The sequence below is a fragment of the Rhamphochromis longiceps genome, linkage group LG5 (genome assembly GCF_057381845.1).
Source record: "Rhamphochromis longiceps isolate RC_006_pf linkage group LG5, R_longiceps_female_GT1.1, whole genome shotgun sequence".
Classification (NCBI taxonomy): Eukaryota; Metazoa; Chordata; class Actinopteri; order Cichliformes; family Cichlidae; genus Rhamphochromis; species Rhamphochromis longiceps.
Window position 1 is genome coordinate 14,069,640 of NC_140561.1, and position 16,243 is coordinate 14,085,882.

At 38.7% G+C, this 16,243-nt stretch overlaps 1 protein-coding gene across 1 annotated transcript; it reads right to left on the minus strand.

Annotated features, from left to right (window-relative positions):
• Window positions 1-839: 839 nt before the first annotated feature.
• Window positions 840-15,466, minus strand: LOC146669417 (interferon-induced GTP-binding protein Mx-like). Its single transcript, XM_085405987.1, has 12 exons — window positions 14,778-15,466; window positions 4,815-4,952; window positions 4,555-4,709; window positions 4,046-4,184; window positions 3,531-3,729; window positions 3,360-3,438; window positions 3,145-3,267; window positions 2,867-3,008; window positions 2,596-2,754; window positions 2,415-2,491; window positions 2,107-2,334; window positions 840-1,237 (listed from the first exon to the last, which is right to left on the minus strand). Exons 1-12 carry the CDS (start codon window positions 14,962-14,964, stop codon window positions 956-958), a joined length of 1,908 nt encoding a protein of 635 aa, XP_085262113.1. The 5' UTR covers window positions 14,965-15,466; the 3' UTR covers window positions 840-955.
• Between the last annotated feature and the right edge of the window lie 777 nt (window positions 15,467-16,243).

Below are 16,243 nucleotides of genomic sequence, written 5' to 3' on the forward strand. Positions count from 1 at the left end.
TACAGCTGTAAACACAATTTGTTCTTTTTGAGTAGAAGTTAAGGATAATGTCCAACACATGCTTGGTTTTCAGTTCACCTTTGCAAAGTAAAGGATTAAGAGAACTGTAGGCAGTGGAATATACCACTCTGAGGCATTTGAGGGTCAGTCCACTTGTCAGGATTTAAGGTATTGTTTTCTATCTAGCTTTCGCTGCATATTTTATTAACATTATGTAGTTCATGTTGATGTTTTAATGAGTAGAAAAATAGTTTTAAAAAGGGGGCTCAGAACAACTTTATCCTCCCCATAATTTCTGGCAACAGTTTCATTTATATGACCAAAAAACTTTAAGGATGGCACAAAGATTAGAGGGTGGAGGGCAAATAATACCAAGCCTGTCATTGTGAATTGGTATCTGTTTCCATATTTTGTACAGTGGTATAACTAATCTCATTTATTTTGGGGCTGTACCAGTTTGAAGATGAATCCGTTGTTGAGAAATGTTCTTTTAATACATTCTGATCATATTTTTGCAGAAAAAAATGTCACTTTCAAAAAATTCAGCCTTTTAGTATATGTCTCACTTTATTTTAGTTATTCATTTCCCCCGTTAATGTATACACAAACTGTAACACACAATATAACAAAATAGCACATGGAGTGCATACCATTACCAGTGATTTTTATTTCTAACACTCAAAACATTTTTAATAAACAAAAAATATACTTCTGCAACAGCAACATACATGCGTATGACCCTTTAAGATGTTATATTATATATATATATATATATATATATATATATATATATATATATATATATATTATATATATATATATATTATATATATCTACACACACACTAAAACAATTACAATCTATAATAAAGGCACTCAAAATGTATTGCAAAGCGAATGCTGGGGAAATATTTCTATGATTCTATGAAGTGACGTCCATCATTTTGTTTGTCAGGTTAGAAATCTGGTTTTAAGCTTTGCCCTTGTGCTGAGCTGAAGTTGAATGTGTTCATACTAAACTCAGTCAACAAAAGGCGGCCGTTTGAGAGGCGTTTAAGGCCGTTCTGAAGTTGTTCCCTTTGAATTTTTGTGCCAATGTCCTCTTGAAGCAGGGACTCTTTTCTCTCCTTATCCTGAAGCATCTGCAGCATCTCCCTCTGCAGCTGGTTGGCAAACTGCTGCAGCATCTGATAGCGGATCACCAGGGGGAGCTGGTCAGCAAGACGCTGACCAGCAATCTGTGAGCGGAGAAGACAGAAATAAGGACGTAAAAAGCTTTTGTTTGTTACTGTCTGTAATATGTCAGAATTTGAACATGGTTGTTATTTTGTATTAAATTATTAGCTGTGAACAAAATCATAGAACATCTCGATATTTTGTAACCAACTTAGTTGGTTACATTGTGTTCACATCTAAAGAAAAACAGAAAAAAAGTCATACCAGACTAAGACTTAATAAAGTTGAGTAATATTCTTAAAACAAAATAAAACAAAGACTAAAACCACCCTCCCAGCAGATAATAGGGATGCGCTAAAAAGCTAAATCCTTCATGTGCCGCCATCACAAAAATATAGTTGGTGTCTCTAATACTGTCAGACCTGAATTTGGACCTGGCTTTGAGAAGACATTAAAACATTTATTCTGTATTAATAAATTATTAGGCAAAAACAAACTAACATTGTTACTGTTACTGAGGCCAAACATCTCTAAGTAAAAGATTTGCTTCTGTACTGATGTCTATGGGCAGATAAACTGGATTTGTTTCTACTTTGTGGCCCATTTTTGTCCCATCAAGCTGAGTTTGTTGGGGCAGTGAGCAAATTCAGGCTCTAACCCAAATTTCCTGTTTGTTGCTTTATGTGACTGTGTCATAAATATAACAGGTGTTCATTTCATTTAACTGTATACATTCTAAATTTCAGCTTTAGTTTTAGTTTTCTTCTTTTCTTTTTGTTGTTGCTTATCTGTAGTCACTGTTTCAAAGAGTCTACTTTTTCTCTTATATTGAAAACTTCAGTGGGATGTATCTTTTGACATGGCAAGAGTTTATGTACTATATCATGTTTTTAAATGCAAACATAAAAAACAGAGTTTCAGTAACATTTACTTGGTAATAGGATTTAAGGTGTTTCAGCATCTCTTTCAGGGTGGCCCCACTGCTATTATTGTTCACCAGGGAATTTACAGCCTCCTCTTTGTCTTCCCTCTTCCTCTTTGCTAACATCTGGCTGTATGTTGTGTCCTGAGTGTAAACGATCAGCTCCATCTGAAACTGCATCCTCAGTATGGCCTCTGCTTCAGCTTCCCGTTTAGTTCTGATGTCTTCAATCTTCAGCTAAATCACACAGAAGATGTCAGTACATATTTATCAGTGTTTATTAATAAATATACAACAAGCAGCAAAGGAGATGTTACCATTGCTGTTCTGATGAGGTTAGGAAAGCCAACCAGGCTGCTCTGTGCCAACTCAAAGAGCTCCTTCTTCACAAGCTCTAAAAAGAGAAAATTATATAAAAAATTAGAAAATGAAAGAATACCTGCAAAGTAACATGTTCTGTGATCACTTTCAATGATTGCGGTATCATAAAAAACATGCCTGACACATCTTTGAGTTTCTGGACAGCAGGCTCCTCCAGCTGTTTGATCTGCTCCTGGATCATGGCCTCAAACGTCTTGTAGTTGATAAACCCTGGGAGCTCTCTTCCACGGTACTTTCGTTCATATTGAGAAACCTCTCTCTGAATATTCCAGTTGACTATAATATGGTTGTAGTTGTGGTGGGAAAATAGTATTAATAATTAATAATTTCATCTTTTAACAGTAGGTATATTAGAGGTAACTAATTAACAAGTTTTAAATTAACTTACAATTTGTTCCAGAGGTCTCTATGGCTTCCCTCCATACTGCAAACTGACCTCTCAGTAAGGAAAAGATGCTGGACTTGTATCCACATTTTAATTCTTCACCTTTGGTGAGACTGATAGCATCCTGTGTGAATGCTGACACTCTCTAAGAAGGAACGGTTTCAAAGAACAGGAAATGTTGTTTCCAGAAGCTCATATTCATTTTTCTTACACTTTTGTTTAGGAGGTGCAAAACCTGCAGCTGGCAATTTTTTGTCTCCTAAAAAAACTGGTGAACTTACATCAATGAGGAAACCAAGTCTTTCAATTGCATCAGATGGGGGTCCATTGCTTAATTTGTCCAGGTTTGCCCGAGTTTGTTTAAGTTTCTTTTGTATCTGCTCATCAAGCCGTGGCAGAGATTTCTACAAATCACATGGACAAATCACATCAAAGCTGGAGTGGGTTAAAGCTCTCCCCAGTGACCTACAAAGGTAAAACAGTAATAAGTACTTACCTGAATATGATGCACCAGTTCAAGAGTGAGTTTTTCTGCCAGTTTAGGAACAGTGGCCTGACCCTCATCAAAGAGAGTCCTACAGCACAAACAAAAGGTTAGAGTATAAGCAACACAGCCTAACACACCACAAACACTTGTTTGCATAATTTCCAAAAAGAGCAAACTTACTGGAAATGGGCATGCTCTTCGAAGAAGGCTTCCTCATTTTTTAGTGCTTCAGAAAGTGAAACCTTCTCTGTGATCTCCTTCTGACCCCTGCATTTGACCACCATGTAGCCCTTCTTCAGCGGGATGACTTCATTATGGACAATTTTAACCACGTTCTCTTCTGTGCCTTTGTCCACCAGGTCAGGTTTGGTCAAGATACCTGACAGAGAGATATAGTGTTGGATTCCCCACCTTATGAGAAAAGCAGCTGGATAATGATGATGATAATAATCATTAATGAGCTCCAGTCAGAGCTTGGTGCCAGCCATTAAATATTGCTCACATTGTGACAAACTAATAAAAAGATTAAATGAGATTCAACAGTTTCCTCACCAGTGAAAACAGAACCAACATGATAAATGTATGCAGTAAGCATACATAGCAACTATATTTATTCAGTGGATAGAGAATCAATGACCTAAGAGAGACATTTGCTTATAAGCCAGGTGCCACTTTTTAAAATCAGTTCTAGTTACCCAAAGTCCTCTCTCCTTCAGGATCCACCTGCTGTGCCATCCTCAAAGCCTCTGTGGTTGCAATATCCACGTTGCATGGAACAACCACCAAGCTGATGGTTTCTTGTTTTCTGATGTTATTCTGGATCAGTCGTTTTATCTGAAAGTATTAGCTTGTAACGTAACAAATATTAAGCTACGAAATGGAAAAATATAGTTGCAAAAAGTTATACAAACTAATCGTGCCCAAATTAGGATTGTTCAAATCAAGTTGTGAATGAATGTAATACCCATAAAAGATCACAGCCATACTTTTCATTTTTTCACAAGAGAAATATATCATATGATTATATTATTGAGCTGTGGTTTGGATAGTGTTCTGTGGGCTGTACTGATAGCAATCATGCATATATTTATGATGGGGTCTTTCTTGCTTTTCTAAAAATCAAAAGTAAAACAGCAAACATGTGACAGGGATGAATTGAGCTGTATTTTAATCTGACTTGATGCATTCTACCACCAAATGCTACCTGTTCACCAATGTCCTCTGATTGTCCACTGACAGCCACTCTGGTGATGCCAGGCAGGTCGATGAGTGTCAGATCTGGGACATCAGGGGAAGCAATCTCCAGACTGATGAGGTCATTGCTGATCCCAGTCCCATTCCCCACCAGTTTATCTTGTGCTGAAAAGAGGATTTGGTTTGAGTCACACCTGAACAATAAGTTTAGCTGGCCTATCTTCTGCCTCCATCAATAACAGTGACATTTAAGAATACTTCACGCTGTACCTTCCCGAATCTTTTTCTCCACAAGTGAAGGCTTTTTTAGCTCTTCATTATAGTCACGGTAGCTTATCTTTCCATACCACGCCTCTCCTTTCTTCTTTCTTGTCATCTTCAGTTCTAGTGGACATCTTGTCACAATACCTGTGTTTTTTATGAGTGAATGGTGAGACAGAGAGGAAAAGATTTGAGTGAATACCCAGAGTATTTGATAAGATCATAAAAAAGCAGTCATTATACTATATTGCCAAACACATTTTCTTATGTGTCTGCAGGAATATCTAATTCTTAATCCATAGGGTTAAACATGATGTTGGCCCACCCTTTGCTGCTTCAACTCTTCTGGGAAGGCTTTCCACAAGGTTTAAGATTGGATTTACGGGGATTTTTGACCATTCTTCCTGAAGAGAACACGTCTCCACTACTCCAGAGTCCAGTGGTTTATACCCATGCATCTGACTCTTTACATTATGCTTGATGATGTGAGGTTTGCATGTAGCTGCTCAGCCAGCTAAACCCATTCCATGAAACTTTCACTTTCTGTTCTTGAGCTAATCTGAAGGCCATGTTTGGAGGTCTGTAGAAATTGAATCTCAAGCAAACTTTTCTTTCTTTGTTATTATGGGGTGTTGTGTGCAGACTAAGGTGAATAAGAGTGAACATGACAAAAATGTGGAACAAGTGAAGTGCTGTGAATACTTTGCAGATACACTGTAACTGGAAAATAAACAGAGGAAATTATTCAATAAACAAGATGAGAAAGAAAAGGAAACAAGGGAGGGCAAAGGAACCAAAATGAAACAAGACAGAGAGGGAAACAGTGAAGGTCCCAGAAACAGAAACTCAAATAGACCAAGACTCAAAGCAACAAGAATGAAAACAGAAACTAAGAAAACAGAAACAGAAACTGAAATTTATCCAGCCAGCCCGACATTTGTCTCGGCTTATCCAAATATATTCAAACGCACTTCTATAGAACCACGTCAGAGCCCATGCCAGGATAAGACCAGTGGTCAGGTAGTACTGTAAGGATTTGATTTGAACAAGTTGTTACAAGTTGAATTTGAACAGAGAAATAACGCCAATTAAACAAAGGTAAGGGATTTCAAATGTATATACACTACCGGTCAAAAGTTTTAGAACACCCCAATTTTTCCAGTTTTTATTGAAAATGATGCAGTTTAATGTCTCATTGCACCCTGAAATGAAAGCATCTTACAAATAAGCAACTTCAGTTAAAAAAAAAAGAAATAATGGAATCAATTTATAGACTAAAACGTATTCTAAACTTTTGACTCGCCACCTTTGGCAGATATAACAGCTAAACCAAAATCCTCTGATTCAGTTGTGCGCTGGGTGAGCCAGACCTCATCCTTTCAGTTTCTGAGTGCCTTTTGATGGTGAAGGTAACTCTAGTCACTGACGCCTTGACTTTCTTTGCAATTTCTCTGTGCATTTTTAACTGATGGCCTGTCTCTCTTCCATTATTAATTACCTTTTTTTGTAACAATAAACTCTCTGCAGTACAATACTGTTCAACTGATGCTCACGAGGGTATGTGTTAACGACTGCTGTCGTAATGTTGTTTCTCATATGCAAATTTAAGTGTGTAGGTGCCTTCTCGTCATTGGTGGATCCAGGGGACAGTTCCTGCGGATTGGCTAACTACCGGGAGACAACGTATTTGATGACACCGCCATGGACGGCGAGCCTTTCATCCTCGGCCCATCCTAACTGGCAGACTTTATGTTACCTGTCTAGTGATGTTTGTTTTACACAGGGGCATGTAGGGGTGGACTGCCCTTTTCTTTGATTACAGTTTTCTCATGTTTTTGTTAGTTGGGGAGGTAAGTTCCTGTCGTTTGGTTTAATTCTTTTGAGTAGGCAAGTTTGATATATCCTTGAGATAGGCTCCTTTTGTTTGTTGTTTTTTCGTTAGGTCCACCCCAAAGTTATAGTCCGCTCCTTTCCTTTGTTTTAAATCCACTCATTGTAAATAAATCACCATCAAACTGTACTAATTGTGTGATGTGCTGCTTGGGGTCAGACGGGGATGGATCACCCTTATGGTCTGGCCACCCCGAGACGGGCTATAACAGTATGGTACCACAGTGTGTTCCAACACTGCCCTTATGCAGACAGAGGGGATTGTAAGTAATCCAGAAAAGATGGAACACCTGTAGGAATTAGTAGCACCAGCTTTCAAGGCTTGATCGACTTCCATTGCTGCAGAACATCTTTAAATTGTTAACCCATTTTGTGTTCCCTGAAAAAGGCCTTTTTGTATATGTGGCACAATGATAAAGACATGAAAATAGCCGCCCCCCATTTTATTTTATACTCAAAGACACTTTCTTTTGGTAAGGCCAATAAATATGTTGCACGGGAGATGAGTTGGCCCACCATTTCGGCAGAGTAACATATAATTCTGAAATGTACTTTTTTTCTTTTTCATTTTTGGGAAACATTAACTTTTTTAACCTCTGGCCTTTCTAACCTTTGTGCCAAGCTATTCATCGGACTTGAACGACTTGTATTGCAAAAAATAACTGGAAAAATTAGGGTGTTCTAAAACATTTGACCAGTAGTGTATATTACAAGGGCGTAGATTTGGTTTTGGCATTGGTGGGGACGGATGATTCAGCCACCGAACCCTGCCCTGTTTCTTTTTTTTTCCTTTTCGTCTTTGCTTCTTGATTAAAAAAAAGGAGAAATATACTTGCCTATGCTATTCTACATGCTTTTAAACCATTTAAAATTACAATTTATAGTTTTATATGTGAATTATATAATGTTAAGTTACTATTAAACAAATGACTGACTAAGTATTTTAGGCTTTAGTTTACTTCAGCCATATTTCATATAAATCAGATATCATACAAAAATAAAAATAGCTTAAAATACAGTCATGACAATAAAATAATATGACTTTAAGGACTTAACAACATTACTTCAGTTATAGTACACCAACATCTCTTATACATTAGTACTAAGGGAACACTGAATGACCTGGTGGGTTTTGTCCATAAAACTACTCATCTAAGATTACCACAAAGTAACAGATCTCTCAGCAAAATTATGCAACATTTTAGGCACTATTGCCCCGATCAAATCAGTGAGCTGGGATGTTTTACTCTAAACATGAACTACTGTTACAGCAACAGACATGGACTACTGGTGTCCCACACAATAACTTAATGTCCAGTATGTGAAGGAGCCAAACACAGGCCTGCTCCTCTCGTTAACTGAGATAAACTGCCGGCATATTTGTTTTACATCTATACGGTCCAGTCTCTCCTGGTGGACATGGCAACACGTTATTCATGGTTACATACAATTTTAGACTGATGTGGGCCAAAGCCTAAAACGATGTGCTGGGAGTTTACTGTTCTCCCCGGTTCAGATATTTGAAGTTTTCACAGCTACATTCTCGCCTGAAATTTTTTTAAAAGTTTATTTTGCAACCCAGAAAGAGTAATAAGAGGGGCACTGAAATTCGGGATTGTCCGAGAAAAAACGGGAGGGTTGGCATGTATTGCCTTGCATAGCCTGTAACGTTATTATGATGGACAGATTTTATGAGTGAACTTGACTTTAAGTGACTTACAGGTTTCTTTGAAAAATACTTTCTTATATCCAGGTTATTTTTGCTGCCATCCTCCTCTCCTCCTCGCATAATGAATTAATTAAATACACCATTAAATAATTAATTAAATGTGGCAATAATTAATTAAAATTGGAATTAATTAATTAAATAAATAGTAATGACACATGTAATTAATTAATTATTGACACATTTAATTAATTATTTATGTATTTCACATTTTAATTAATTATTGACACATTTCATTAATTATTTAATGATATATTTATTTATTTCACTTTGGCAGTCCTGGCGCCTGGCTCTCATCTTGAATTAATTTTATCTGTCAGCCTCACCCATCAAACCCAGGGGGCGGGGTTAACGCTGATCGAGTCAAAACCATTGCTTTGGCCTGGTGGCCATTGTTTTTAGCACACAACAACCGGCATGTGGAAACTAACAGAACTGAACTTTGAAAAACCCTGTTTGTGTGTCACCAAATACAGTTTTAATATTTTTTTAGCCGAGAATGTAGTGGTTTAATCTTCATATGTCTGGTCGGTTTGTCAAGATACAGCCTCTTTGCAAAAGTGCTTCGATGCCCAGTCTCACGGCAAAGCCTGGGATAGACCCGCTCGCCTCGCAAGCTGTTATTACCACCGACAAAGCGCAGGCCCCGGTACACAGCTTTTTCATTGCAAAAGAACCGTCTGAATGGTTAACTGAAGTTAACTTAGATAAATTATAGTTAAGGAGTATCACAGATAATGACCATGTGAGCTGTGTGACTGTTGTGTGACACCACTACACTGAAATCAGTAGGCTATTACTGAAATGCACGTGCTATATCATAAACTATGATATAAATAGGGAGGTCCTACTAACATGTTTAGTTTTAAAGGACACTTTGCTGCCTTTAGTCTCATTCATGAGCAGTATTAGTTTTCTTCTAACATCCAGAAGTCTGCACGATGTGTTTCATAGTTTGTAACAAAACTTTGACAGTTAAACATAACATGACCGAAAAAGCACAAAAAAAAAGAAAAGAAAAAAGAAAAGAGAGAGAGAGAAAAAAAATCACACAAATTATATGTTAACCTCATTTATTTTTAGTTAAGTAAACTCTAAAAATTCTAACAGATAGCTGGTGCTTAGAATACAGTTGAATAACTATTAAAAAATAGATGATATAATATTTCTGTCCAGGTTGCAGACTTCATGATGAACATGCTGTTGCAAACTCTGCTTCTCTCGGTGGAAATGCGCCTTCTCTTTCCTCTTTGTATAAAACATTTTAAAAGTCAGTTTAATCTCAGAATTCACTGTTAAATCCAAAACACACCAGATAAAGAAAAGCGAATAGTTCAGTCTAACACATGTGCCAGTGAACCATTAAAGGTCTGTAAAACTATGCAGTTATGAAACGTAACTTTAACCTCAGCCAAACCGATTTGCTCAGTTGTAAATAAAACAGCGAAGTAAACGTGACCCGACAGACAGAACCTGAGTGAATGAAGTCCAGCGTTTAACCACTGAGAGCTAAAACTCAGGTGAGGTTTCAAAGCTGTGTGCCAGTGATTGGACATCAGCCGCTGATGAAGCTGTTCGCCTATAAAGTGCTCTGTAAGGAAACAAGCTCCAGCAGCTCTGCGCTCGGGAAAAATACTATATTTCCTTATCTTGTGCAGAAAAATGCGCTGACATTGCTTTATATCGAGTACCGGCTGCCCAGTTAAACTGTGACTATCACCAGGTAACGTAGGCGTGTTTCTTGAATTAGCAGCAGGTGTTAAACAGCTGACAGGTGAGGAGGAGGATGCATGCAGGTAAACTGAGGGTCTGTTGAGCTGTGGCCTGTTCTTCGTACCTCGCTAAGTAAGTTAGCTGGATTAGATTGTTGACGATTTTGCGTGATCCTGGATCGTTCGGTTCCCCGAAGCCCATCCGGGACTTGCTGTCATAGCAACAGAGCCGTAAGCGTAAACCTGCTGGGGAGCAGGTTTACTTTATGTAAACAGGATTAGATCGCGGCCACGCAGGTATGTCCGCGTCATTCATACGAAAGCAACAGCGATATTCCACCACTGTTTCACCATAAATAAATAACATCAATGTAACTAAAGATAATGCAGCACTTGATCCTTTTATTGATGTCACACAGATACATACAGGTCATTCCCTAAAAAAGGGAAATGTACTATTAACATTCTATTACATGTATGTGATTATTACAGATGTAATTCATATTTCAGAGTAGTAATTGTAAATTACTTCGTGTAATCAAGATGAGAGACCACGGCTATAAAAGCGAAGGTGGATTTGGGAAGCCTGTCGCAGCCATGTCCTGTCCGTTTACGCGAGCAACCCATTGCGGAAGGTGCAAGATTGATAAGGAGAGTCCTCAGAATTCAGCGTATATTGCGGGACAGACAGGATCCTTTAGCTCAGCGCGACAGTGTGCTCATAGAGAGATATCGATTTTCCCGTGAGGGTATTATTCACTTAACCAACTTGTTGACGAGGGGGTGCAGGACCACCACCTGTCTTTTTTTTTGCTCTGCCCTTTTCTTGGTTGCTGTTATGAACAAACAAACAGAGTATTCCAGGGTCTCTTTCCAAGAGACGACAAGCAATATAAGTGATAAATATTACCATTCTGTAGAATATTCTTATATTTCACTTTTACTTGTTCCCATGTTCTAGTGGGTCCTGTTGTGGCTCTAATGTGAAAGGGGATATAATATAACATATTATAATATAATATAATGTAATATAATATTGGATAATATGGTGTGATATGATAAATCTACCCTACCGCCTACTGGTGTTGGCCAGAGGGGCCGATGGCGCAATATGGCAGCCTGGCTTCTGTCAGTCTGCCCCAGGGCAGCTGTGGCTACAACCGTAGCTGCCTCCACCAGTGTGTGAATGTGAGAGTGAATGAATAGTGGCATTGTAAAGCGCTTTGGGTGCCTTGAAAAGCGCTATATAAATCCACTCCATTATTATTGTTATTATTGAATTACTTACGAGTTTGATTTGTCAGCAACTTTCTGCCAGCCCTCTCTCCTTGCTTTTGCAGCCTTTGCAGTGTTCCCTTGTGTTTTAATTAAACTCTGAAACTCCTGAAATCCCTCACTCAAGAGTTCTTGCTCTGCTGCCGAAAAATACCGAGCGCGCTCCTTCGACATTTTCGCCGACCAATCAAAGGGTTGCCGATCAATGTTTCTACTATCGATGCGTAGCCCCTGTTGGGCCACCCAGTGATCTCACATTACTTCATCCAGCTATACTAATCGTCAACAACAGGTGTGTTCGGGGAACCGGAATAGCGAGCTCAGAGTTAGCGCGATGATTTGGTCTTGGATGTTTCATTTGATCTTGGATGTAGTAAGCGACGTACGAAGCACAGGGCCCGGGACTTGCTGTCATAGCAACAGAGCCGTAAGCGTAAACCTGCTCGGGAGCAGGTTTATTTTATGTAAACAGGATTAGATCGCGGCCACGCAGGTATGTCCGCTTCATTTATACGAAAGCAACAGCGATATTCCACCACTGTTTCACCATAAATAAATAACATCAATGTAACTAAAGATAATGCAGCACTTGATCCTTTTATTGATGTCACACAGATACATACAGGTCATTTCCTAAAAAAGGGAAATGTACTATTAACATTCTATTACATGTATGTGATTATTACAGATGTAATTCATATTTCAGAGTAGTAATTGTAAATTACTTCGTGTAATCAAGATGAGAGACCACGGCTATAAAAGCGAAGGTGGATTTGGGAAGCCTGTCGCAGCCATGTCCTGTCCGTATACGCGACCAACCCATTGCGGAAGGTGCAAGATTGATAAGGAGAGTCCTCAGAATTCAGCGTATATTGCGGGATAGACAGGATCCTTTAGCTCAGCGCGACAGTGTGCTCATTGAGAGATATCGATATTCCCGTGAGGGTATTATTTACTTAACCAACTTGTTGACGAGGGGGTGCAGGACCACCACCTGTCTTTTTTTCCTCTGCCCTTTTCTTGGTTGCTGTTATGAACAAACTAACAGAGTATTACAGGCCAGTATTACCTTGCCAAGAGACGAAAAGCAATCTAAGAGATAAATATTACCATTCTGTAGAATACTCCTGTATTCCACTTTTACTTGTTCCCATGTTCTTGTGGGTCCTGTTGTGGCTCTAATGTGAAAGGGGATATAATATAACATATTATAATATAATATAATGCCATATGATATTGGACAATATAGTGTCATATGATAGATCTACCCTACCGCCTACTGGTGTTGGCCAGAGGGGCCGATGGCGCGATATGGCAGCCTGGCTACAACCGTAGCTGCCTCCACCAGTGTGTGAATGTGGGAGTGAATGAATAGTGGTATCGTACAGCGCTTTGGGTGCCTTGGAAAGCGCTATATAAACCCAATCCATTATTATTATTATTATTATTAAATTACCTACGAGTTTGATTTGTCAGCAACTTTCTGCCAGCCCCTCTCTCCTTGCTTTTGCAGCCTTTGCAGTGTTCTCTTGCGTTTTCATTAAACTCTGAAACTCCTGAAATCCCTCACTCATGAGTTCTTGCTCTGCTGCCGGAAAATACCGTGCACGCCCCTTCGACATTTTCGCCGACCAATCAGCGGGTTGCCGATCAATGTTTCTACTATCAACACTGGCTCACTGGAAAAACGACCTAAACCTGTTGGTTAAATCTTTGACTTTAGTTAAAAAGAAAAAGGCTGCTTTTTTTGTTTCCTTTGTAGAAGATTTTGATTTAGTGAGTTAATAATCTGTTAATTTATGTGACCCCATCTTTATATTTTATTTTCACTATATATGAAAGTTGCTAATATGTAAGAAATGTTTATTCTCTGAATCTGTAATATATGGTGCATTTTGTTTGTATGTTTATATTACTAATAAAAGAAAAAAAAATGTTTCTACTATCGATGCGTAGCCCCTTTTACGACACCCAGTGATGTCACATTACTGCGTCCAGCTGTACTAATCGTCAACAGCAGGTGTGTTCGGGGAACCGGATTAGCGAGCTCACGGTTAGCGCGATGGTTTGGTCTTGGATGTGTCATTTGATCTTGGATGTAGTAAGCGACGTACGAAGAACAGGCCCCAGATCGCTGGTTTCGTGAGAAAAATGTCAGCTCGTTCTTTATGTTACAGAAGCACAGAGACACAAGACCAGGCGGAAAGAGACGATCGTTCGGTGAAAATGAGAATCTGTGAATGCAACATGTGGAACACGGAGAGTGGAATATGTAAACAAACCGGTTAACGTAACCCCCTGGGTGCACTCTGCATGCTGACTGTTAGCAGAGCTAGTGAAATCTCTGAAAACATCTGAGGACTTTTGCAAACATGTTCTATGTTGACAACCTGACCAGACATGTGAAGATTACGGTGCGACATTCGCGGCTAAAACACTGTTAAAAGTGTAGTTGGTGACAGAAAAACGGGGTATTTTAAAACTACAGCACCACCATTGCTGCCTGTGATTTGAAATACATTCTGGGATACCTGGCTGCCCCAAGTCTACACAAGCAATCGATTATCTAGGATCGACCTGTTTTGACTTACTTTGCACGGCAACCAATGAAATGTTAGAGAAGCTGCATGGGCAGCGTTAACCCCGCCCCCTGGGTTTGATGGGTGAGGCTGACAGATAAAATTAATTCAAGATGAGAGCCAGGCGCCAAAATGAAATAAATAAATATATCATTAAATAATTAATGAAATGTGTCAATAATTAATTAAAATGTGAAATACATAAATAATTAAATATATCATTAAATAATTAATGAAATGTGTCAATAATTAATTAAAATGTGAAATACATAAATAATTAAATATATCATTAAATAATTAATTAAATGTGTCAATAATTAATAAAAATGTGAAATACATAAATAATTATTTAAATGTGTCAATAATTAATTAATTACATGTGTCATACCTATTTATTTAATTAATTAATTCCAATTTTAATTCATTATTGACACATTTAATTAATTATTTAATGGTGTATTTAATTAATTCATTATGGCAGTCCTATGTTCCACAGGACTCCAGCAGAGAACGTAATTTAACTCTTTCTGCACCGCTGGGTGAATGAGACATTGACAGATCGTTTTTTTTTCTATCGGTTTTGTTTTTCTTTACTCAAAGAGATCAAATTATTGGTGGGGACAATTCAATAACCGCTGGATATTGGTGGGGACGTGTCCCTTCCGTCCATGCCAAATCTACGCCCTTGGTATATTATTTAAGTAAGGTATGAAAGGATTACTTATATACTGGACTGTCACGAGTCTAATGAACAGTGAGTTTGCTGAGCTGGAAATAAGTGTCTTCTTACCAACTCCTCTCGGCAGTGCCACCCCGGACAGCGCCTCCAACACAGAGCTCTTCCCCGAGCTTTGGTCCCCTATCACGGCGATAGCAGGCAGCGCCAGGTCCTTCTCTACACCAAGAGAGCGGAGTTTATCAATGAGGTCAATGCAGGGACGGACCTTTTCCTCATACTGCTGGTTCAAAGAGTTCATGGTAGCTAATGTTTGTCTCCTGAAAAATGATTTTGTAGAAAAGGTAAAAATGACAGTGTGAACTGTAACCTGCTCTATCAAAATTGTTGGTTTAACCCGGAAAAGGGTTTGCTATAAGTTTCGTTTCTTGGCATCTGTTGTCGCATTGTTTATTCAAACATACAGAGAGGAGGCAGCTTCTTCTTAAAGTGATACTTTCTTTAACTCGCGGTTAATTGACTGTGCAGTGTGCACTATAGAGTCCATCCATCCATCCTCTTCCGCTTATCCTTTTCAGGTTTTTGCATAAGGGGGTTTGGAGCCTATCCTAGCGGCATTACAATTCTTCACTTAAATTATTTTTTCCTAAATCAGCAATTAAGTGAGTTCGGTTAGGTTTCATTTCTTTCATTTCTCCTGTTACTTTAACCTACTTCTTGCAAGATCACGGGAGATAGCCTTAAGCTGGGCAAAACGCAAAGTTCCTGTTGCTAAACCACAGTGATTTGGGTCATCCAGCATCCTGTCCACGGAAGAGGAAAAATACTTATTCTTAAGTCTTATCCTGAGCATGTTTTTCTCTCGATGTATGTGTGTGTGTAAATCTATGAGAGAAGTACCGTGAAGCTCATGATTTCTAACTTCAGTAAATGCTTTGCTGATGAGTTTGATACCTTAATCAGTTTCAGAGGTATTTACTTTGGCACAATGTTCCGTTTCTGAATTATAGTCCTCTGGAGAGGGAAACAAGGAAGCCCATGCCCATGGTGTTGAAACTATAACTGATGTCAGCAGACATGATGCTCAGCTTGAGGGGTCAAAATGGGAAATCACAAAACATATCCAGCTTTTGTATTATTTATAACAGATCAATGAAATGGTAATTGATAATTGACTGACAAAGGCTACTATTTAAAGTTAAATGGCTGTGGTGATTTTCAAATAAATACTTGAACTGCCTCAAATCAATACATCACTCATTGGTTGTACTTTCTAAAGCTGAAAAGGGACAACATCTTTGGTTTTTGCAGCAGCTGTGTGGGAAATGTGATTTGGAACATCAGGAAACTGCATATCACAGTGTCCACACGAAGCAGGACTAATGTGCACGCATGATATGTACGTGTTTTGTTTTTTTGTTTTTTTCACACTTGATTTAAACACACAGTGGACATTTCATCTCCATCCACCCTCTTCTGCTTATCGTTATCAGGGTCGCGCGGAGGAGGGGGGGGGGGGGGGGGGGGGCGTTGACCAGCCTGATGCAGGGCAAACACCACTTCAGATTTGACAAAGACAA

Coding starts and splice junctions, on each gene's coding strand:
- LOC146669417 (XM_085405987.1), bottom strand. CDS start 14,964: ATGAACTCTTTGAACCAGCAGTATGAGGAAAAGGTCCGTCCCTGCATT. Junction 3,439..3,530: donor GAAGAGCATGCCCATTTCCA/GTAAGTTTGCTC, acceptor TTTGTGCTGTAG/GACTCTCTTTGATGAGGGTC. Junction 2,492..2,595: donor GAAACTCAAAGATGTGTCAG/GCATGTTTTTTA, acceptor TTCTCTTTTTAG/AGCTTGTGAAGAAGGAGCTC.